The sequence below is a fragment of the Pipra filicauda genome, unplaced genomic scaffold (genome assembly GCF_003945595.2).
Source record: "Pipra filicauda isolate LSUMZ 115617 unplaced genomic scaffold, ASM394559v2 scaffold8_size5757611_pilon, whole genome shotgun sequence".
Lineage (NCBI taxonomy): Eukaryota > Metazoa > Chordata > Aves > Passeriformes > Pipridae > Pipra > Pipra filicauda.
The window spans coordinates 822,166-846,940 of NW_024105087.1; the positions used below are offsets into that span (position 1 = coordinate 822,166).

Here is a 24,775-nt window from a genome sequence, read left to right on the forward strand (position 1 = left end):
AGATGACTTGCAGTTACACAGAAGAAATGCAACTTTCATGACAAGGATTATGTGAACTGGCAGAGTAAGTAAATTCACAGTCACCTTTATTTAAAAAAGCAGTGCTTCTGCCACTCCAGTGTGGTACGAAAGACTTTATGTCATCAATCAACTACGCTCCAGAGCAGTCATGATTCCCAAATGGAAAAGGGTATGAGATGTGCACAGGGTTGGAGAGATTTTTGTTGCTGTCTCCCATAGACTGGGAGCCCATAAGCAGTTGAGACTGCACTGGTGTCTGGATAAGCATCATTTTGCACTGAGCTTCTTGCCAGTGAATGTAGGTGCTAATTAAAGTATGCAACCTTTTTTTTTTTTCAGGTTAAGCCACTAAATGTTAATTTTAGTGTTTAACAAGTTCATAGCTAGAAGATGCAGAAAGACTGAACAGTCTCTTGAAGAAATCAATAGTTGATTTTTTATGGCAGGGAGGACTGAGTCTTGCTAGATATTTCAGCAAAGTACATTAATAGTGAGTATTTGATATAACATACAAGGATGGCATTCACATTATTGACGTGTCATCATAAAAGTACAAAGGAAGGCCTCTTAAAAAAATAATCGAGGCAGTTGCACAGTCAGTTTCATCAAACTCCTGAAGAGTGGAAATTGCATCTTTTCTTCTGGTTTTAAGAGAACTTCTTCATGAAGTGCAGTTTCAGGTACCCAATGGTGAAGAATATTAGTGACATGCAGGCAAGTGCCAGGTGGTTCTGCCACAGGCCCCAGGTACTCGCATCGATGCCTTGACTTTTCAGGTAGTCATCTCCAGTACACACTCTGCAGATAAACACACACGCATTTATAAACTTTGTCAGTACCTAGGAAGATCCCTAGAAGCTACAGTGTGATTTAATGTGTATAGCAGGTCAGGCGAACACCAGCTATGTTACTGTTTTATTTTCTATTTGTAAATTTGTTTGTCTTGTAGCTCCAGTTTCCTATAGGAAGCTGAGATGGATTTTGTGAGGTTGTAAAATTGTAGTGTGCGTGAATGTCTTTCAGTAAATGCAGTTTGAAGAAAAGGGAAGAAGCATACTGTCAGATATTTCTAGTCTTTTAAATACTAAATATGACAATAGGCAGAATGCGTGTTCTATGCAGGCAGAATGCAAAAACCCAGTCAAAACTTCATTTTCTCTAAAAAACTCACAGATTCTGCTGGTCATCAGTGTGTATCTCTGATACTCAGACTAATATTTTAGGACTTCTGAAGTTACTCATGGTGGGATTCATTTCAATGAATCAAAATACTTACATCTGGCCCGTTTGTGGATAGCTATTGTCGCTGCTTAAAACTGTGGTGTTAATGCTGCCACAGAAGTTCAGACCCTTCAATTCATTGATTTCTAAAGCCTTTTAAAATAAAGGAAACAATGACAACAGAAATCAGTAGGCAAAGGAATGATACATTATCAAGATGAGATATAATGCAATTAAAATTTATTCTAAAAATGTGATGGTATCACTACTATGTTGGCCAAATTTCTATTTTTTAAGGTGAGCAGCAGGTTCTTTTAAGAAAGGAATGTGTGCAGCCCAGACCCTGCTAAGCATGCACAACAGCAGGCTTTACCACCTCCCCCAGGCTAGACTATTTCTGCAGGGGCACAGTAAAGCCCAAATTTCTCTGCAAAACATCACCCTAGCTATATTCTCAAAAATTAGGAAAAAAGCTTTAGCTTGACAAGTTTTTGTCAAGATGGAAAAGAGAGAGTGATGGAAAAGAGAAGAATTTAATTTCTTTTTTTATAGTGATAACATTGTTCTTTACTTTGTATCGTTTTTGTCCAGCTGCATTGCACTGGGTGTAGTTGTTCAGTTGCTCCCTCATATGAGGTGTTTCTAGGTTACAGAAATGAGCTCTTCTAGACAGCAGTGGGCGCTGGTTGATGAGAAGCCTTTCTTGTTTCAAGATCCTGCACTACGTTCCGAGGTTGCTGTACTTAATTAGTTTCCTTTTGCTCATTAGACCATAAAGTTTGAAGTTTTCTTTATCACGAAAGATACTCCTCTCTATCACACCTTTTCCAAATCTGCACACAGGAAAATACAACACTTACTGTCATTCCATATCGAGGGATGCTGAAGTATTTGAGCCAGGAGAGCCAGGGCAGGACACTTGTGAGATTGACCAGCAACCCAGAGAAAAGCTAGAGACAAGAATTACAAAAAAGCCACAACAACAAAAAAAAAGCAAATTACAAATTACATGCTGTTATCATGTGTTCTTCTCTAGCTCTTGACTCTGCTTCTTCAGATATAAATGAGTGGGAAAGCCTTTCCAAAGAAAAAAAAAAAACGTTCCAGTGGAAGAACAAGGGAGAGGGAAGGAATCAGTTGTGTTACCCAGCTTTGAGCCATAACCCCAGGTCCTTCTCCCGAAATAGGTTAACGGGGAATGCTTTTACCCTGTGCATTAAAACCCTCTGCTTCCTGGCAGGGGGTCCCCACATGGGCTCGCATGAACTGTCTGCTGCCCCTCAGGTGTGCACCGGGTTTTGCCTGTGTGCCCTGAGTCTGAGGCAATGTGAATGTTGTCTGTGAGTTCGGGGCTGCCTCATTGTTTATGGTGCCTGTCTCCCAGCTGGAGCTGTTTGTGTGTTGTCTGGTTCTGATGCCCGGTGGTGGGCTCTGCAGCTGAGAAGCACAGCTGGAATAGTGGTCTCAGAGAGCAGGAGACTGCAGGTCATGTTCTCAGCCAGACACACTTGTCTTTTGCAAAGCTAAGGGCGAAAGAAAAAAATGTAGCTATAGGTGGCTTTTCTCCTTTCAAGGTAGTTTGCTAGTTGCCAGAGCCACACCGAAGAGGGTGGAGGAGCCACTGTCCTGCCCCCTCACACCCAAACCCCCAGCCCCCCCCCCGTTCTTTTTTGTTCAAAGGACGAATCAGAATATTCAACCCCACAGCATCAGAATACTCAAATCAGACAAATCAGGATATTCAACATGCTCGACCCCAACAGTCTTTTTGCAGAATTCAGTTGAACTCTGTGCTAGTAGGATTTCTACATTTCGGCATTTCTAGGATTTCAGGATTCAGTCTAGAAAACTGAATAATGCTACTCACAATCATAAAAACAAATGTGATAGTCATGAGTAGGTTTGCTACAGCGACCACGCTCTGTCCTGCTGCAATGGCTAGTGCCATAGAAGTGGCTGTGTAGGACACCATCATAAGGGTAAACATCATTGTAAAGAAGGCTTCTACTGTTGGTTTCAAACCTTAAAGATCAGAACAAGAAGGGTTTCAGTATGATCCTGCCAAAAGCTCTACCATAAGCTGAACACTATCCTGAATTCCGTCGTGTGTACTGCCTACACACTACCCTTTGTCTGACAGCATGGGCTACATCACCAAGACCCAAGACTGCCATGGTGCTTGTGACAGCCCGTGTGTATGCCCTGACAGTGGAGGACAGGAGGAATAACTAGTAACACTAGAGATGGCAGAATGGGATTATTGAGAAAATAATTCGAGTTGATTAAGAGGAGACAGTGAAGGGTCAATATGACCTGGAGAGAAAAGAAAAACAAGTCGTAAAACTTAATTGGGGCCCTATAAAGAGATAAAACAAGTCACCTCCCTTTTTACCTTGTGTAGGATTTATAGTGAGACAATTTTGTTTAGTTAGATAGATAATAGGACCTTTCTTGAAATTTATAACTTTGTAGCAAGCAAACATCTGCAGAATGTCTGATTTGACAATATATTATGGATGCCAGATAATAGGACCTTTCTTGAAATTTATAACTTTGTAGCAAGCAAACATCTGCAGAGTGTCTGATTTGACAATATATTATGGATGCTTATAGATAACATTCTTGTTAAAAGAAAAACATCTGTTGAATGTCTGACTCAACAATGTGTAATGTTTATGCTTATGTATAATGAATATTCATGAAGTAGCTGGAAATAAATGTAGGACAACTATCTTCTTTGGGTGTGACAGGCGTTGGGAGTTGTTGAACCCCTTCCCTGATCACCCAGCGCTGAATTTGCTTTTATCATATAATAAAATTCTGATTGGAAATTGCCCGATTGGGTTTCTATTTCTCACATAGTGCAATTCCATGAGCAGCAGTTGTACAGCATTTCACTGGTTTCCAGCAGAGAGCTCTCCTAAAGGACCTAGTAGACTTACGGTGACTGTGGATTTGGTAGCAAGGTCTATCTCACTCCAGTTTCACAGTCCTAGAGCCTCTTGCTGATGCAGCCTTTTTTCCTATTCCTTAGGGAAAAAATCTCAGACCAAAGCACACTGTGATTATTTTTAAGTCTTGCTTGTACTTTCAAGCTTTTGGGACATCCCAAAAGGATGTCATCATCTGAAACCTTACTCTAGGAAAATGGTCTGCTGTGGACATATTTTGAGGATAACATTCAATGTATTCTACGGTTGTAAAAGCTGGTGCCAGCAACTTTCAAAAATCTGATCACTAACCAGAAGGCATCTCACCAAAAATAACAATTTGATACTAATTCACACAATATTAAGATCTTAAACCAAAAATTTTTCTTTTAGATGTTCTTGCAGGGATTGGAAAAGTATCTTGTAATAGTCATCAGATGTTTAAGAAGGCCATAGATGAAAAGGAATAGAACAAACCTATGCAATAATGCTCACGTCATGCTTCCTTCTAGGGACAGGGGACACGAGATGTCACAGATTCTGTGTTGAATGCTTAAATCTTTGAAAGTGTTTCTTTTCTGTAGAAAACCACATGGTGTGCTAAAAGCAACTGGCAGTAACCAATGCCATGCCGATGCAGTGCTTTACCCTACATAAATATGTATGTGTACATACACATCTATAAAACACATGTTCCACGTTGATTTACTGAAGGGGGTTGGGAGTTGCAGTGTGACTGTAGGAGACCATACTTGCCTAACATGAAGTAAACTATACAGGTGAAGATGATGCTTGGTAGAGTCCTTATGGGTATTAAATCAGCCATTAGCTTTGAGATGAAATACGCAGATATTCTGTAGTACCCACTGATATATTCATGTCTGGAACACAGAGATATGTACAGCATATGACAAATGTAAATCACTAAAAATCAGTACGGTTATTTAGACAAATGAATTCTAGCTCAAACTGGAAAAAAATCTTTCACAATTAGGCTGTAATGCAAACGTCCAGTAAGCCAGACACTGAACGTGGATACTTGTGCATATGGTTTTTAGTAAATATATATTGTGCTATCAAAACAGAAAAGGTAAAGTTTAAATAATTTTCATTTTTTATACAGTGTAATATGCATAGCTTTAAAGAATCCAGTTAAATAGTATTTATTGCCCTCACTAGCAAGTCACAAACTTATTAATCAATACCAAAATTGAATATTCAGGGAGTTTTTTTCTCCTACTCTGTCAGTAATTTTAAACTCAGCTATTTGTGATCACAGCTACTGTTTGGGGGATTTCCAGACAACTCACAGGTTAAAAGAGCACATTTGCAATGAGCACTATCAGTGAAATAATTTGAAAACTCTCCACTTGGTGTACATAAATGACAATTAGCCACAGTAGGGCAGACAAACTTGCTTTATAACAGTAGTGCCTGATAACCTTTTGTATGCTCTACTTACAGAAATATCTTTTTTTCCTCAACGAAGAGTTCAATAGCTGAGATGCTGCTGAAACACTGGTTGGTGGTCAGAAAGAACATTGCACCCACTCTACAAAAAGCAAAACAGCAAGCTGTTATTAAAAATGTGATGTAAATGTAGTGTTTCCACTCCTGCGCATGTAAATCCAACTGTAGCGCCTGAAGTTTAGCAGTCTGTGACCTCTCATCCCAAATTCCACAGGAGAAAGCTTGGCTACAAGTCTGAGTCTGTAACAAGCCTGAATTACAATGGTACAGTTCGTATTTGCTTTTGGCATGCAAGAATAGTAAGTTCTTTGATGCAGTTTTTTTATATAATTTCCTGACACATTAAAAGTTCTCAGATTGTGAGACATTTGTCTGATGGCAAACTATGAGGAACTGAGGAAGCAATGTGAGAAGTAGTTTTCAGTTTTTCCACTGAAATTTAAGGCACTTCATACCCAATTTGAAACTGGGCCATTTTTAGGTAAATGCCATATATGAAGTGTTTCAGGATTAGCAGCCCAGAGGTTTCATAGTTGCAAAATCATGTGTCAGGTCATGTATATACAGCTGTCAAAATGATACATAGACCAGAATAATTTGAAAACCTAGCTTTAGGTGCACCTTCTGACTTACTGCTGGTAAATTCAAGTGTGTGTATACAGAAACAGATGCAAGATTAAAGCTTTTGTTTCCTAGGTTTATGTAGCCAAGTCTGCATATTTTAATCTTTGTTCTTTTCATCTTGGAAAAATCTTTGTAGAAAATAAGTTGAAATGCTGCCATGCTGAATTAAACCTTTTTAATATGATGTCTGCTCTTCAGCATTTTTAGCAGCCTGACTGGCACTGAAAAGTGTCATCCTACAGAAGCATCATCACTCATTTCATTTAGACTGCTTGTCCAGCTTCCAGCATGGCAGGGCAGAGCTGCATCCCCCTCTCAGTTCTGCAGGGACCAAAGAACATCCTCACTTCGGAGTCAGTAACACAGGCTTGGCCTTACTTACTGATTTGAAGGGAAGCATTTGCTTTAAAGAGGTAGAGCTTTAAATCAAATTTTTGAACATCCATTACTCAAACTGACTAACCTGTTCTGTAGTCCAGTGGAGTCCTCTTTAAGTCCAAAGAAAAGGGCACCTACAACCAGTCCCAGAAAAGCCGTAACACTCACCTAAATGGAAAAAAAAAGAAAAGAAGAGGAAAAGTGTCATTTTCATTGCTTCAAAACTTCAGTAGGTTTTTTTTAAAATATGTAGCAGGCGAGTGCGGATTGACAAGAAGTATTTTCAGAAAGGACAAAAGCTGCCCAAGCTGGGAAGGGGGTCAATGGGGTGGTAGCAACCTGCAGCTCTGCAGTACTGTGAGTCTCGAGCCATGACATCCTCAGAGAGGTGTCTGAGATACAGCAACTCCCCAGTGCCACCTGCTCGTGGCAGTGGCCAGCTGCTGCTGCCTCATGTGGTCAAGGCAGTGGGACAGTGAAGACAGGAGGGACAGTGTGGAAGCTTCAGCTGCTGCTCACTCTGCCGTGGTGATACTTGCAGGAGGCACAATCCTGCAGTGATATCATGGTTTTTCTGTGACCTCCTGTGGGGCCAGATCTTGAGGATCTGCTCCACGAATGCCGGGAGGATGCTAATACTAGCAATGGGAGGATGAGGATAGCAGAGGCTTGGTGCAGGTTAGAAAGAGGGATCCCCAGCATCACACGGACCTCACCCAAACTCCTTTCCCCAAGCACTGTTTCAACCATTCTTAGATGGTGTGATTAAATTAATTAAGTTGATTGCAACATTTCTCCTCTTTCGCTACTGATAATCTCCACAATTCATTCTCCTTTGGACAGAAAGTGACTCCCCATCTGCTGTCAGTTCCAGGGTCACTACAGTTCCAGGGCTGACTACAGCTCTGCAGTGCACTGCTTCTGTGGGGATTTCTCTGCAGCCATCTCAAGGCTACTTTGAGCTGGGCAATCAGTCTTTCCTGACTGCCAGGCTGAGGATGACATTTTATTTTCATGCCCCACAATGTCTAATTGCTGGGCTCTATTACACATCTTATTCTTGAGACTTTTTTTAACAAGATACTACGATTGGACTGTAGATGTGCTGATATTTGCAGTCTGTAACACAATTTAAATAGCAAAAATAACACTTGGCTCAGGGATGAAGACTGAAGTGTGTGCATCACACTTTTAAAACGCTAAACGCAGATGACAAAAATCACAAGAAAACTGATGGTATCAGGCAGTTCTGTCATCTTTAAGCCTGAGCAATGCATGAGTCTTAACACCATAAACCCCTTGATCCATGGTACCCTATCACTAAGATCCTGCCGAAAGGAGCAAATGTCAGGGATAATTCAGGTCCTAAGCCAATTGCAGTGGAAAGCAGGGATCATTTCAAGACCAATTTGGAGCAGATTAATGAAAAAAAGGCTTAACGGGCCGTGTACCACTAAAAGAATGCTGGTCAAATCCATCCCTAATGAGGGTGGGGAGATAGAAAAGATTGTGAGAAACAAGTCAGGACTATTAACCTGGGGGTATTAGGAGATCCTTGAGAGCCTAATTCTTGTCACAAGGTCAAGCTTTTACAAAGCAATTATTAAAGATCTCCATAGTATCAACATACAGACACACACACATATATCAAAGCCTTTTAACCTTGGGGATTCTGGACTCATTTCCCCTCCACACTGGCCATTTTTTCACTCATTATAAAAGCCATGATGAAGATAATTTATACCCCTGGATCCAGACCAATTTTTCTGTTGTCTCCTCTAGAATTGCTGAGAATTGTGAGTTTTGCTGCTACTGTGACTGCAGTTTGGCCCATGAATTACAGGATTCCTGAGGATTAGTCATTCTGCAGCCAGACATTCTTTATTTCTGAAGGCAATGTACAGCTTTGAAGAAGTCAACACTTTTGGTGTTGATTCTCCTGAAAAAGCAGCACTAACAGGGTCAGTCATGTAGAACATGCTTGTCTTTCATGGTGGGTGTTAGACCCCATTGTGGGTCCTCATCACATCTTATCCAGAAGACATCACTGCCAATATGGACAGCCAAATGACCAAACAGCACGCACATTACGAGACCGTGAAAATATTTTTGCGCTTGAGCCAACTGCCAGCACTTAATTTTGTACTGAAGGTTAATTAGGTACGCTAGTGTAGTCTGTTAACTTTTCCTGGCAGGGGAGAAGATTGGAGGTCAAACCCCACAGTGCCAAGCCTGGGCAATTAGAGTCAAGTTTGAAGAATATTCATGAGCAAATACAAGAAACTACTTGGGACATAATGTGCTCCTGGTCAGGAGCAGCAGAATACCCTACTGGAAAAGATCTTACCTCCTAAAGTCTTTCAGTAGTCCAAAATTAATTACTGAACAGTCCTGCATGCTTCTCATTTGGGAGCATTGAGGACACCTTCTAGGGAATCAGATTCCCAGACCCTGAACACACTTTCTTCAGATGCTTTCTACAATCAAAATATCAAGAGGCAAAACTATCCCAGTGACTCATCTAATAATACAGGAGTCAAATAAATTCAACATATACCACAAAACAACAGATACAAATAGCGTTACCTGAGCTATGGAAGCTTGAGGGTTTCGTACCATATTTTTAAACGTGCGCCTGGACACCCATTTCAGCTGATGAAGGAAGGAATTGGCATATGTGATCTGTCGGAAAACTGATTTGGTTTTCTTTTTGTTTCCCAAAGAAATATTCTCTAATTGTGCTTTTGTTTCTCGGTAGTAGGTAGAGCTGGAGTATTTTTCTGCGAAGTGCTCAGCCAAGGTTTTATCATATTCAGTGCGTTCTTCAGTGCTCTCTGCTGAAAAGATTAAAAAGAAACATGACCGTGCCTGTAAAGGATGGGAAGGTTGTTTAGGAGTTAGGCCAGGGAAGTTTTGTTGGGATGGGAGAGTTACTAATGAACCAGAAGAATTAATATGCACATGTAGTTTCAGTGATTCACTGCCCTCATAGCATGCAGTTCAAAAGAGTTTGTGTAAGTAAGACCAAACCTCTGTGCTTGTCTGTGCAACCTGACCACAGGCAGCAGCTTCACAGCAGACTCACTAGGTAAACCCTTGTCTGCCCATGAAGCTTCAACATGACAACAATATAGCTTTTAATCAAAAAGTGACTTTAACACCCGCTTCTCACCCCTCAAGGTTTCTGTAAATGATCTGTTTCACAGATCTGATGAGGTAACCCTAGACTTTCCAGACTTTTAAATCCAGGTAATCCTGCATGTGTCTACTTTAGTCATGAAGAAATTTCAGCTGAACCTCCATTTTTTCTCAACTATAGTCCAATGTGCTTTTTCCAACAACATCTATTACCAGGTATAATATTTTTCAGATCCTGAAAAATGCATTTTGTAAAACAATTACTTTTTTGGTAAAGATATAGTGAAACTGTGTGTTTGAGTACATAGTATATTCACAACTTCATGTTCCTTTTCAGTCCTGGGAAAAGAGAGTATGCTATTAATGAGTGGCAGCAGAAAAGGATGAAAAAGCATGCTACTGAACATAGGCAAGATCTGATTTTTTAGTTTGGGGATAATTTCTGCCTTACCACAACTTCAGGGAAGCATCAAGTGAACACTGGTCCCCTACCTCTATGCTGTCTTCCCACCTGGCTCAGAGGAAGGAAAACAGTAATTTCCTAATAGATTAACCATTCCATTGGGTAAAAAATATAAGTCATAATTGCATCAAATTATGTCCATAACTGGTTTATCATCTCTGCTTCTGCAGGACATCAGTTGGTTTGCCTTGAAGATGAAAGCTCTTTCTCTGTGTTGAGAGTTACCAAAATAGTTTCTTATATTCCCAGACGTTATAATTTCAATACAGGAAAATATTCTTGCACCTTTAACATCTCATTATTTGAATGTGACACAAAAGCATGCAGGTCAGTTTATGGATAGCAGTGACAAATTACTAAATACCTATTTATGAGAGGCAAACTATTCTTGCATAGGCAGGAATGTTTTATATAGTAGAGCTGCATGTGAATTTGGTACTTATTGCAGGTTGTGCTAATTATTTTCCACACATAAACAAAAAGGATTTAGGAATTGCGTGTTTGTGGGTTTTTTTCCTTTAAAGCAACATGGATCAGCAGTGCATGACACTTATGCATACAAACAGCCATACACTGTACAACAAAGTTATTGGTTGGTTGACACCTGAGAATGTTGTGTTGGACACCTCCTGGCAAAATACATGTTGTGATAATTTGACTCAGCTCTGCATTTCATACCTGTGTTAATCTCATCAGTCTTGTTCATTGCCACAGCGGTGGAGTCTCCATTGATGACGTCCAGGAAAAAGTCAGCAGGGTTGTTGAACGGCTCACACTGGTAGCCTGTGGTGACAGCAGTGCAAGACCTGAGTGATGGTTGTGTGACTGGACAAAGGCTGTCAAGAACACAGCTACACGCTGTGCCCACTGAGCAGCCTGTACCATGGGCAGGGCAGGATTCAAAAGGTCTGTGCTTTCCCAAGGGATGAATGGCACTGCCAGGCAGCTCCATCAGTAAAAGCAAGGTGTCAGCTGGCAATGTGCCTTCCCAGCCCTAGCGTGGGCTTTGTCTAGTTAAGATGCACCCAGGAACAGTTCATTAGAGGTCAGCCCTGTCATCCAAACCTACATGTGGGTTAAGAGGAGAAACTCCCAGAGAAATGCTTAGCCTATTAAAACCCTGGGCTTGCTAATACATGCTGTGGCCAACTCTGACCCACAGCTACTGGCATTTTATTCAAGCTAGTAGTGCACACTAAGGGTGTTGCTGCAAAAGTTGTGCTCACCAAGGGACTGGAAGTACCCAATGGCATGCTGGGCTGGCCCATGGTACAGCACTCTCCCTGCAGCCAGCAGCGTCAAGTTGTCAAACAGTCGGAATATGGAGTACCGAGGCTGGTGGATGGAGAAGATTATCGTTTTTCCTTGTTCTGACATCCTGAACGTGAAGAACAACACGGGTGTTAGCTTTACAAGTCAATTCAGCCTTTAGATAAAAGAATTCAAAAGTTCAGTTAAGCCTTGGTGAAGTTTGATTAACCTGTCATGCCAGAGGGGGGAGGAAGAAGGAAAAAAAAATCCAAAGAAAATATTCAAATCATATTTATAGTGTCCATCTGAGAAAAAAATTCTCACTTTGGAGAGAGAGAATCCATACAGGCTTTTTCCTACCCCCTTTGCAGACTTGGCTCACTGGTAAACAATTACATGTCTGATTTCCCTATTTCCTCATTCTAACTGTAATTTAAGTAAAATACGACTCAAGTGTAGCAGAGAGGAGTGTTGAAAACAGGAGGCTGTTTCCTAGGCCATCACCTTTTCAGCAGCAGTAGAACAGCATTAGCAGTGCTGGCATCAAGTCCAGTAGTTGGCTCATCCAAAAACAAGATGGCAGGATCCGTGATGAGCTCCATCCCAATATTGGTCCTTTTCCGCTCTCCTCCGGACACCCCACGAGTGAACTGGGTGCCAACCTGCCATAAAACAAGAAACTTGTCTCATTTGGCCTGATGACAAATCCTTGAGTGAACAGTATCCTACCCACACAGCACTATTTGGGAAGAGTTGTAAGAAATTTTGGCCCTACTCTCTGGAATAGATGTAAATGTTATTTCACACGTAGGCTATTTATTAATGTTAGTACTACTTGAGGTGTTCTCTTTTTCTCCAAACACAGAGTACCTTTCCCTTTCCCTGCAATGTAGTAGCACAGGGCAGCATCAGTGCAGTCTGTACAGATCCCCATAGAGAAATGTTATTAATTATTGTATTACTGAAACAGACTGTTGAAATTAGCCTTTTTTTAATCTGCCATGCTGAGCCATTTGGCTCATTAGATAAATCACTTAATATTTACTCATGATTTAAGCACCATATTTACATGCCTTACCTTGGAATCTGCCACTTTGCTCAAACCCAGTTCCTTGATGATCTGATTCACTCGTTCTCTTTTTTCCTGTTCCTTTACTGACTTTGGCAAGCGAAGTGCTGCTGAGAATGTCAGATTTTCTCTTACAGTCAGGGTTCCCATCACCACATCATCCTTCATTAAAAAAAAAAAAAAAAAAGATACTTGGTGGTTGCTTAGTAATTTCTATTTATTCCTCCGAGAACTGCATTTACCTATGTTTTATGCTGTTCTTGCATGCAGAGAGACAGTAGCAATGGCCAGAGCATGTGATAAGGTGCATCTTCAATGCTTGTGTCATAGCAGTGTTGATTCCATGCACGTAACTGTATTTGACTTAATTCATAAGCAACGCAATATAGGAACATCCTTCATCATGCATGATATCAAAATCCATAAATAGCAAAGTAATTAAAAACTATCCCTTTTGTCTTCTTACCTTATGCAGTTTTTTGAAGGTGTTGAGGGAGAGACTGAAGGGCTGAAGGGACCTAAGGAGCAGCTACATCACAGTGTGTTTGTTAAGGCAGCCCCAGCCCACTACAGGTGAGAGCAGGGAGAAAAGAAGGAAGGAAAACACAGGTTGTGTCCATGTTGGTGAGGGTGAAGGTGTTCCAAACTTGTTTCAGCAAAGGAGGAAGGAGGGTAGGTTTTTTAGATGTTATCTGCTTGTCTCTTGCAAAGGGAATCTGTTAGATGTAGGAATTCAGTTACGTGTGTTTTGAGATACCACCCCCTTTCTGTAACATGCTGACCATGCTTTTATAATTTTTCCAGGTGCACCTCTTACAGACCTTGATAGACTTACAAGCCCACTGCTGAGCACGAGGAGTGGGGAGGGGAAAGAAATGAAAAGAGGCATGTGGTTTTCCTTCTTTTGTCCATCTTCCCAGCCCACCCTGGCAGAATAAAGGTTTTCTCAGAACGGGAATTAGTGACATTGTCACTGGGCAAGTGAAGGTGCCAGGTGCATATTACCAGAAAACATCATACTTGGAAAATACTCCATGCATATTGATGGCCTACAGCTGTTCCCCCAAATGGAGAACAAGAGGGGATCCAGATCCAAAGCACCTGCTCCCATAGGCTGTAAAGCATTTGATGAAAGCAACTCAAATACAAAGCACAGTATTTTTCCCAGCAAGGGTAGATGTGTGGAGAGTTGCTACAGCAACAGCCCTGCTTCTTGGATCAAGGCAAGGTACTTGGAACACAGCAGCAACTTTTTACAATAGAATCCATACAGTAATAAAAACTGCCTACCTGTACTACGTACCCAGAGGTACATTTAAAGTTGGCAGGCTGAGGAGCTCCATTGATCAAAATGTCACCAGAAAGCCCATGGGGATCCTTCCTTGCAGCCAAAATGTCAAGTAGCCTAGAGGAAAAGTTAGTTACTTTGTCAGATGACCATGCAGGAGGTAAAGATCTCTGAGTCACAAGCCCAGTTCATGGAACAAACAGCTACATGAAAGCATACCACATTAAACATTTGCAATTTAGAAAATCTCCAGCAACTTTGAAGGACTGAGGTTTTTTTTTCCTGGTTTCCTAAAGAAATGAGATCTGTGCAATTTTATGTCCATTTTTTCAAGAAATTGAGCTTTTCTTAGAATGATGCATAAAGATCGTGTTATCAGCAAAGTCTGGACTAAAGCTGAATTTCATCTTTGTCATATAACCTGACTGTCTTTTTTGAATTCAAGTATTTCTCAGAAACAGGTGAGATTTGCACAGACCTAAAATAAAAGCACGATCTTTCTCTGAAAGTATTGTCCATTACTGCTAAATATGTGCAGTTTCATTTTCTCTTTGGTATAATCTCTGTGTAGGACAAAGGGGGCACTTACGAAGATTTACCACTGCCAGTGGGTCCCAAAATTGCATTCAGTCCAGGTCTCATGATGCCACTGTAGGACGAAACAGATTTACAAAATAAATAGAGTGTATTTACCTCTTTTACTGTTTCAACTGGTAGGCTGTGTAACTTATCTGTACAACTACCTTCTGCATCCCATTAATTTTGGAATTAATGAAGCTGCCTGATCACTAGCAAGATTTATGATCAGTCAAACTCCACTTTAATTTTTATTCCTAATTCAAGAAGAACTAGTCTTCATATTTTGAAGACAATACAGAAACATCAGTAAAATGTAAAAAAATCTGTACATATATTTTTACCCCATGGATCTCCACAAGTGAAGCACACACTTGCTTTAACCATATTCAGCTCTAAAGGTAGTATTCTCTTTAACAGAGAGAATAATGATCCTTGTAGGCAGAACATACTAAGGATTTGTCTTTACTTAAACTGTAGTTGACAGTTTCTCTGTATCTGACATTAGGCCACATGAAACTCAAAAGCCAGATAGAAAATGTTCCAAATGACCAATGTCAGTCAACTGAGTTACCACAACATATGGCTCTTGAGGAAGTTAGGAAAGACTTTCAGAGCTCATGTTTAGGAGGTGTGGAAATTGCACAGACAAAGAGCAGAACAGACAGAGCTATGCAAAAGGGTGAATATTTACGATAGAAATTGAAGTTAGGGAGCTGAAAGTCACAGGTGACTTGGAATGGCATATTGTATAAGCACTTGCCACTTAGTTTAACTACTGAACTGTGAATAGGCAAACTTTATGCATCGATTATTGAACAAAGGCCATAATGACACGATTCCTTTACTACAGTAGTGTCCAATGTTGGGGGAAAAAAAACAAACAACCCAACAAAAAACCACCAAAAACCCAGAAAACTATGCATCTCTTTAAAATTAACATAACCCTCGCTTATATTACTGTATTATATATTATAATATATATATTATATATTACTGTCTTACACATTATAAGTAAACTTCCCAAGATTAACCTTTCCAAAGGCCACCTTAGGGTGGGAGACACAACCATCGAGGACAGGCTGCTGGTATCTCAGTTAAACACTACAGCCCAGTGGGAGAACTGCCAAGTACTGCAGAATGATCAGAGCTGGCTGGTGTGGCCCTGTGCCGATAGCAGCCAGGAGGGCTGTACCCCTAGGGCCCAGGGAAATGATGCCCAGCAGCATGAGCTTTCTGATGTACAGGCTCAGCACTAGAGACTGAGGACCACTGGAGCCTAGGAGGAAGCTTAAACAGAGCTGATAGCAAACATGAACATATAATTTTTTCTAAATCTTGGTCAAATATTGTATATTGTGCTTAATGGCTCAGTGATGTGAGTGGACTCAGCTGTCCAGACAGAAATAAAACATACACGTACTCTACAGAGATATTTAAATACATACTTGACATCTCTCAAAACTTCTTTAGTGGCTGTTTTTTGACAGCACAGGAACCCAGTTTTTATCTTCACACGGTAGCAGATGTTGTGGAAAGTGAGCACGCTCCCTGCCCTGCCAGCTAAGTCTGGCGAGGACGGCCTTCTGCTGGGGATGCCATTTGTATTCGAGTCTGACATCTGAATGCACAGGTGTGGCTGGTCTTCTGCCATCCTTCCTCTGGAAATGGAAAAACAGGTAGGGTAAGATTTGATTAGGTATGGAGAGGAAAGATGCGTCTTTTGGGTCCACTGTTCGACACTGAACCTATGGTGGGCCTTGCAGATACCCATCTAGATCTCTCTCTTTTGGATAACTTTGGGTCCTGTGGGGTCAGACCTTGATATGACATGGAGCTGATGAGGAGCTGGGTCTGCCCTACTGCTTCACACCTCACGCGGTGTTAGGGTGGTAGAACAGTCTCCCTCCACCCTGACGGTCTGTTGTGGTGGCTTGACCTTGCCAGGCCACCAGATGCCCACCCAGCTGCCCTCTCAGGTGAATGTCTATTCAGGCACCTGGACCACCCTCTCCCACTCTTTCCTCCCTGTCCTTGGTGTCTGTACAGCTGTTTCTCTTGTATTTTCCAGCATCAATGACGTGCTCAGCTTTGCCAGCAGTGGGTCCGCTGGCACCAGCTGGAGGTGGCCATGTCTGGCATGTTCTTTCTCACAGAGGCCTCCCCCTACAATACCCTCCCTGCGACAGCACCTGGCCACAGGCACCAGCTGTGTCTGTTCTCCAGATATGAGGAAGTAGGTACGTCTCACAGTGGCACTAGCACAACATTATGCCCTTTCTGGAGGGCTGCCCCTGGCAGAAAGGCCTGTACTTAAACTGCACCCTTGTTGGAAACCACGGGTACAACAGGTGACTCACCAAAAGATCTGCTCAAAATTACTGAGGTCCAAAAGGACCTGGTCTTCTGCCCCTCCTCTTTTTGAATGTGCTTAGAGTCAGCCCATTAGGTACTCTTTAAAAGGGATAGTCTGAAAGTAAAGACATACTTCCGACCTCTAGTGCTCCAGTGCAATGTTAACAAAATCTAAAAATTGATACGTTATTTTTTTAATCAAAATAATTTTGCCAAGGCTATAGGAACATGGGAGCTGACACTGCAGCCAAGTGATTACAAGTAATTATCTTCCTTGGATCTGATTTCCACACAAAATCTAGAAAGTAGGTGTGGGATAATTAAAGTTATCTCACCTCCCTTATCAGCCAGACTCCTGCCTGTGAGCCATGTGCACCGTGGGGCACCTCTGGCTGTCCCCGTGCATGAGGACCTTTGTCCCCTTTGTGTTTCCTAAGTAGCACAGCGTCATTCAGGTGAGAGGTAGGATCTGGCCTCTCTTGATATATCATGTTGACTCATCAGAGTCTAATTACTTTAATTGCCACTATAAGAAATGTTAGTAATGCACTAGTTAGTGGGAATTGAGAGGGTAGATGAGCAGCTAGGAGCTCTGGAACGATCAGTCCTGTACCTCAGCATAGTTACAGTGCTTATAGCAAGAAAGAAGGCAAATCGTGAGACCATTTCAGACATGCTGAATGAATTTGAGAGCAGTTGATAAAATAAAAAAAAAAAGCTGTTTAATCTAACAGAGACATACGGTCACATAACAAACCAAGCCCTTATCTTGTCAGTTTGCTAAGGTTGCTTGGCAGACAGCTGAACTTAGCTGAACTCTCCTTTGTAGCTATCAACACAGAGAACCCACTGGAAGCCCTACATTCAGCAGGAGGCCTATCTGCATGTAAAGGCTGGTTCATCTGTCTCTCAGTGATGCTACCCCAAATCTAGCCCAAGCTTGCCTCTTCTGAGAAAGCCACAGTCTTCTTGTGTTGGTCTTAATGTTTTAGTAACCAGTCATCTTGGCCCAGTGCAAAGAAACTGTGTTCCAATTATTATTATAATGGGACTAGCTTTAATATAAGCTAAAATGGATTTTGAGTAAATTGAACATCAATTAAATGTGCAACAATTAAAGTCGAGAGGCCTTTTACTGCCTGCACTCTACTTGTGCCAGAGAAGACTCACCTACCTGCAGGAGGGCAGCTAATTTCATAAGGCTATTTATAGAGTAGTTTCTGGGCTAATCTGGCTGGACATCGATCATTGCCATTTGAAAGGATGCTTTCTAAGGTAACTTAGATGCTTTCTAAGGTAACTTAGAGATGTGTGTTCAGAACTGCAGTGGAAACTTTTCACTTCAAGGCTCACCACGTGCTGAGCAGATGTTTGCTGAGCAAGGTGGCAACCTCAGAGACAATAACACAGGTAGATATTACAAAGTCCCTTAGACTGCTGGATAACCAGGCAGCACAATGAGAGTGGAGAATTCTTCAGAAAACAGCGTGACTCTGACCTTGATATATCACTGTATCCATAAGGTATCTAGATCAGTACGTTGTTTGATTACATTTTTTTCTCAGCTTTACTCATGTAATATTATGAACAAACGGGGAAGAGTAAGGTGGAGTCTGACTTCAAGCATTATCAATAGAATAGTTAAATTCTTCTTTGTTTCATTTAGTTTTGTTGAGGTTTTTTCTGGAGACCAGCACAAAAGCCTAGCTCAGCATCTGCACTGAAATTTCAGAAATGCTTTTTAGAAAACAAATTTTTCTTTTAAGAATTAAACAGATTCAATCATCCAGACTGAACTAGGCAGGCAGACAGCAAGCACAGAATCAGAAACTGTCCTCATAAATACACGATCACACTACTTTCACAGTGTCATTCTTAAGAACAGAGAGTATGTCAAAGTCAAATTTAACTTACCAATCAAGTTATGTTGAGATTGTACACATCCTTGCAAAGATGTGTGCAGAAGCTATATAAATAAAATACCTATGAGAAGAATCACACCTGTCCATAGCAGACAGTCCCTCAATGGCTATTTAATAAAACTGTTGGCGGGAAACTTCCAGTTGAGGAAGGCCCAAGCTCACTGATTGCCCAAATATGCCAAACAGTGTGTTTTGCTGTTGCCCCTTGGGAAGCCATTGGCTACTGGCAGCTCAGAGAAGAGACTGGATTCAGGTCTTGCTGGACCTCTGGTGTAAATTGGCACAGCCCTTTGTGTCTGCAGTGTGCTTGTGCTACTTGGAGGGACAGGGTAGGGTGCTGTAAGGGGAACACCTGGGAGGTAGATTTACCAGAGTAAATCAAATCTATTTCAGATGTCAGGTTAATACTGAAAATAGCATTTTACACTTCCAGAGCTTCTAGAATTTATTGCAGAAAGAAATTGCAGAATACTCATTCTCTTAAAGCTTGAGTGGTTACTTATGCTGTGTGAAACCTGTGTCAGCTGCTCTCTTCTCAAAGGTGCATAACCATTGCAAGGTCTCCCTCACAGCAGCTCCTGGGGATGGCAGAGTGAGAGAGCTCTAGACATGCTGGTGGGAAGGGGCCTGGGGAAGTCCCCTAACCCAGCTTCTCCCTCCGAGCCAGACTGTGACCAACACATGATCGGATCAGCTGTGGCTTTGCCTGGGTGATTTGTGGAAACCTCTCAGTGGTGATTTGGATCTCGGCTAACAGTGTACTCGAAGAAGATGAAGCGCTAACAGCAGAAATGATGCCCATGTGCTAAAATTAGGCATTTAATTTGCTTTTATTTTTTGGAAACCTGTTTTTCTCTGTGGGGTGAGGAGTTGCAGTGACATAACCAGTTTGGTATTTTACAAACCAACCTTTCCATTTCTAATCTAGCAATAAACTTCACCAGAAGAATACAGGGGCATGCCCCTTTACAGCTAATATAATTGTCAGCTGTTTGCAATTGCTCCTTAGGAATAGAATTTTTTAAATATTGCAATTTTTAATTGTTTAAAAAAATAATGCATTGTGTTTAGTATGACATGTAGTCATTAAATATTTTAGTCACAAGATGTGCAGGAAAAAGAAACAATCATGATGACTGTTAATCAAATCAATTTCTATGCAAACTAAAATTCTCTGAATGAAGTTTCCTAGATTTCATTGCCAATGGCTCGCAAATATTTACTTTGGATCAGAAATGAGCAGTAGATTCAATGACAATATGTACTGCCTGCTGTATTCAGAAATATTTGTTAATATGATAATGTGTTTCATATCCTTATCATATTAACCCTGGGTATAATGCATTTTTTCATCAGCAAAATAAAAAATTTATGAACTCCAGGAATTTTACAAATTTAATTTCTTTTGCTGTATAGTTCTAAAATATTTTCATATTTGCCACTGATTTCAACATAATTTCAGTTCAACCTAATAGAAAATACTTTTCTTCAGAGATATTTAGTCTCAGAAAATTTTGTCAGGAGACAAAGCACGGGATCAAGAGATTTAACCTTTTATTAATGGCAAAATGAAACTACTTTATTTAAAATTACCACAAAATCTCTTTACCCATTGTTTTCATGCACAGAAAACGAAACCCTCAGTACAGTCACTTTCCTGTGTGTTCTTCTGAGACTTGTAAAGTACAGTCTCCTTTTTCCTACATACACAGGGGACACTAAACAAAAACATCGACCAATAACAAAATGTACTAGAAAGTTCCATTGACTTAAACCCACTTGAACCACAACAATACCATACCTGGAGTCTTTCAAACAATTCCAGTAAACCTATTTGTATGCCTTAAGATATACTGTCTATATAAAAAGCCAAGTAACATTCATTCTTGCCAGTCTGCCTGCAAAGCTTTTGGCACGGGAGTGATTTGCACTACAAATAGAAAAAAAAACAATTCTAAAAAACAATACTGTAGGAGGGGTACTAAAATTATGAATAACAAAATTCAGAAGTGCATTTTTTAAAATGCAGGCAGCTATTCAAAGTATTTTATCTCTATAGAGAATAAGCATTGAAATTACTTAGAGGAAGAGTTTTAGAGACACAAGCACCTTTCAGCAGAGTCTTCTAAAGCCGCCTCAAACCCTTTTTAAAAATAGTCCCTTTTCCTTTTTTCTGGATACTTGAACATGCCAGAGATGCTAGATGAACATTTAAGTATGCTATTATTTCTCTCATTTTTAATGGGTACAAAGTTTAGTTTTGCACCCTGCAAGCTAAAACAGTACAGTATGTGCATTTTGGACTTTGGATACATATAAATTCACAGAAGTTGTAATTATACCTTTTTTTCCTCTTTAATTGCATGCATTTACAGCGGCGTAGACTGGCCAGAGAATGGATGTGGGGATGCAAAGAGGGCAGCACAGCCTAGTACAGCCAGCCCAGGACCACAGAAGTCCTCTTTCTCAGGAACACGCGTAGGAAATTAAAACCATTTGAGTAAATAAGGATAATGCGATTGAGGCAATCTGTAAGTTAATTGCCAACCGACTTACTAGGGATTTGTAACCTACCTTCCATGAAAAGAGCCCTGTGTGTTCACTGGGGACCGAGCAAGCAGCGCACTGGGCGTGCAGGCATTTGCAGGCGCGCTGTCGGCAGCGCGTTAATATGCATGAGGGGACCCCGAGCATGGCAGTTCCTGCAAAATATTCTAACTTTTCACCTTTTTCCTGGTTTTAGTTTAAGCCTTGGAGCTTTCCACCACCCCCCATCTATGAAACATTTTCATTGATTTCTTCCCTTCTCAATTAAAATCCCCTGAAACGCTGGGAGAAGGTAGGCGAGCGTTTCACTGCGTTTTCCTTGGCTGTTGGAGGAAAACAGCTGCTGAATATAATTCCATAGCGATGGCAGCGTAAGCAATTTGTGGGCGAGGAAGCAAACCACTACACCGAACTAAATCTATCTCAATAAAAGGGCTGAACTGCTGCTACGGACTCACTTACCAGCAGCAGGTCTGGGTCAGTGCTGCAGGGCTACTGAGGAGGCGGCAGAAGCGGTGGAAGGGACACAGGATCCAGGGAAGAGACGAGCGTGGTGTGTAGGAGCGCAGCCCCGACGGCTTGCTCAGCTTGCACAGCAGGGCAGTCCCACCCGTGTCATCACATCTGCTGCAGAACAGCTGGGAGCTGTGAGTTGGGATCCCCGCGCTCCGTCACCCCGGGGAGTCTCCACCCTCTCCCTGCACGCTGGGGAAGCCAGAGGGCTTTGTCAAGAGGGCAGGGCCAAGGACGAGCCTCAATTTCACCTTTCCTTCTTTTAGCTGAACAAGTCGTAAGCTGCGGCACAGCACTTCGTCGGGAGCTGACCCAACCCAGCTGTGTCGGTAGCGTTGACATTTGAATGAAGTAAAGCATCTCCACCTGCCCGAGGCTTGCAGCGGTGGCCGGGGCTGGCAGAGCTGCAAGGGTGGGATGAATGCCAGCGTGGAATGTCGGAAAAGGCTCAGCTGGCTGCGAAGCCTTCTCCCCCAGTGTCCTGTGGATGGATACTGTGTTTTCCTTCAGTTCCAAATGCTTGCAATAGTGCAAAGGCTTTTCTGAGCCCATCAGAGCGGGGTTTTCACAGGGTATGTGTGCGTGTCATTGATGTCATTGTGGAAGGAACCAAAGCTGAGGCAGCCTTTGTTATACAAGGTAGGGGCACTGGTCCCCAGGTGAGGCTACTGGGCAGCACAGGCCACAGCTTTCCAGGAGCTGTGCTAACATTTGGAGCAGTATCAGTGATGGACACATCACTTCTCCCATGTGCTCCCTGACACAGTTTTGCTTTCCAGGACAGTGGTAGCTTCTGAGCCCAATAACCCCAGAGATGAGGTTGTCCAGGCTCTGGGGGATGCTGAAGGAATTCCTTCCGTGCAGTTGGCCAGTGTCCCAGGTACCATCCCACACAAGGGCTCTGCCAGCGCTTTGACAGGAGTGTGAGCTCATGCAGTCACAATCATTCTTCTTGGCAGACAATGCAGAAGAGTACAAGTTACAGATGGTTTCCAGTTAAAATCATTACTTTTATGCTCTCTTTTTCCTAGTGATACTCATCACTATTTAGTGAACACCAAGGCAGCCTGTAAAAGCTATCCTGGACAGAACACCACGACACATTTAGCTGGCTGAAGCCTTGGATAGGTAAGCATTTCATTTTTCAGGAATCATGCTCCCAGGATCTTTCCTTTGTCAATAATTTAATAATAATTAACTCTGTACTCAAGACTTGCGTAAGACTTATAAGCATGCCAGCAGCTAGTGAAGACCATTGCATAGTCCCAGTAGCATTTGAGAAGGTGCACATGTGACCAAACAGATGCAGAAACATTATTATCTCATTCAGGGAGCATACCTACAGCCTGGCCCGGAAACCTCAGCAGACCATTCATAGTATCAGATTTGGGCTATTCCCAGGCAACTTGGAGCAGGACTGAAAGGTATACTAAGTTTGCCAACAATACTAAATTGAGAGGAGCTGTTGACTGCTTCAAACGCAGAGAGGCCCTGCAGAGACACCTTGATAAATCAGAGGGCTGGGCAATCAGAAACTGCCTGAAGTTTAACAAAGACAAGTGCCGGATTCTGCACCTTGGACAGGGCAACCCTGGATGTGCAGACAGACTGGGGAGCGAGAGGCAGGAGAGCAGCAATGTGGAAAGGGCCCTGGGGGTTCTGTTTAAGGCCAAGTTGGATATCAGTCAGCAGTGCCCTGGCAGCCAGGAGAGCCAACCGTGTCCTGGCGGGCATCAGGCAAAGCGTCGCCAGCCAGTTGAGGGAGGGGATTGTCCTACTCTGCTGTGCACTGGGGTGACCTCATCTCAAACATTGTGCCAGTTTTGGGTGCCACAATATAGGAAAGATATTAAGCCATTAGAGAGTGTCCAAAGGAAGGCAACAAGGATGGTGAAGGGCTTAGAGGAGAAGCCATATGAGGAATGGCTGAGGGCACTTGGTCTGTTCAGCCTGGAGAAGAGAAGACTGAGGGGAGACCTCATCAGGGTCTGCCAGTTCCTCAGGAGTGGAAGCAGAGGGAGAGGCACCAATCTCTCCTCTTCTGTGACAAGTGACAGGACTCAAGGAAAGGGTATATGAAGCTATGTCATGGGAACTTTAGGTTGGATATTAGGAAATGATTCTTCACCCAGAGGGTGGTTGGGCACTGGAACAGGGTCCCCAGGGAAGTGGTCACAACACCAAGACTGACAGAGTTCAAGAATTGTTTGGACGATGCTCTCAGGTACATGGGTGTGATTCTTGGGGTTGTCCTGTGCAAGGCCAGGAGCTGGACTTTAATGATCCTTATGGGTCCCTTCCAACTCAGGATATTCTGTGATTCTCTGAGTCAGAAAAAAACAAAGCATTTGCACAGGATGCAGTGAGAGGTAACTGTTGCTCTCAGCATTACTGGCACTCACGCTGAAACAAAACAAACAACAACAAAAAAGGAGATGAAAAACTATAGTTGCTTTGTTCACACAGATATTTGCTCTACAGTTAAAAGCAAATATGATTTGGGATTTTTTTTAATTGTGGGCACAAGTATCCTTGAGGTCACTTCTGAGTGAGTCAATTCACAGTTGTTCCTGTCTTCAGACACGGAGTAGACTGTCTGAAGGAAAGCCCCAGCTAATGCTTGCATTGGAGTCTGAAACAGTGAGTGACAGGAATTCAGCATTTCTTTCTGCAGTTGTGGGAGGTGGCCAGGATTTATTTAATTTCACTGGGAAGTTTTCACTCTTAGACATGTTTACTAGTGAGGCTGAAGGGACTGTGTTATCAACCCTGCTACCTGCTGATAGTTGAATGATCTTGTGTAAAGATAATACAGGGCTATCTAGATTCAAATTAGTATAAAGGAGATGCAGTATAGGAACATGACTCCTCCGTGATAAGACTACAGATTTCATTGGAGAGAGACAGTGTAAACTTTGGCATTTCGTCAGCTTTGCTACTAGAGGGTTCCCAGGGGGATCAGGTGAACCCAGTGTTCATGTCCTGCTGCAGGGCTCGAAACCTGTGCCC

General features: G+C 42.1%; 1 protein-coding gene and 1 long non-coding RNA gene across 9 annotated transcripts; one reads left to right on the forward strand and one right to left on the reverse strand.

Annotated features, from left to right (window-relative positions):
• Positions 1-434: 434 nt before the first annotated feature.
• Positions 435-22,284, reverse strand: ABCG2 (ATP binding cassette subfamily G member 2 (Junior blood group)). Of its 8 annotated transcripts, none has more exons than XM_039391069.1 (16): positions 21,716-22,284; positions 15,878-16,090; positions 14,443-14,502; positions 13,856-13,970; positions 12,575-12,727; positions 12,001-12,158; positions 11,472-11,623; positions 10,924-11,028; positions 9,231-9,478; positions 6,730-6,812; positions 5,635-5,724; positions 4,929-5,053; positions 3,110-3,264; positions 2,103-2,192; positions 1,298-1,395; positions 435-819 (listed from the first exon to the last, which is right to left on the reverse strand). In XM_039391069.1, the coding sequence occupies exons 2-16, from the start codon at positions 16,081-16,083 to the stop codon at positions 669-671; spliced, it is 1,989 nt and encodes a 662-aa protein (XP_039247003.1). In that variant the 5' UTR covers positions 16,084-16,090; positions 21,716-22,284; the 3' UTR covers positions 435-668. The 8 variants fall into 8 exon arrangements, with proteins under 8 accessions (XP_039247003.1, XP_039247001.1, XP_039247002.1 ...); XM_039391067.1 differs by having other exon boundaries at positions 9,231-9,481; XM_039391068.1 differs by lacking the exon at positions 21,716-22,284 and adding an exon at positions 16,622-16,691 and having other exon boundaries at positions 9,231-9,481.
• On the forward strand, positions 16,311-21,225 carry LOC113990050. The gene is made up of 3 exons (XR_003541491.2): positions 16,311-16,408; positions 16,501-16,669; positions 21,082-21,225. It is a non-coding gene; the product is annotated as an uncharacterized LOC113990050 (long non-coding RNA).
• Positions 22,285-24,775: the final 2,491 nt, after the last annotated feature.

Excerpts from the sequence above, each read along its gene's own strand:
- ABCG2 (XM_039391067.1), bottom strand. The coding sequence starts at position 16,083 with ATGGCAGAAGACCAGCCACACCTGTGCATTCAGATGTCAGACTCGAAT. Across the intron at positions 12,728-13,855 it reads CCTCTGGGTACGTAGTACAG|GATGATGTGGTGATGGGAAC; the intron begins GTAGGCAGTTTT and ends TTTTTAATGAAG. Across the intron at positions 5,725-6,729 it reads TCCACTGGACTACAGAACAG|AGTGGGTGCAATGTTCTTTC; the intron begins GTTAGTCAGTTT and ends TGCTTTTTGTAG.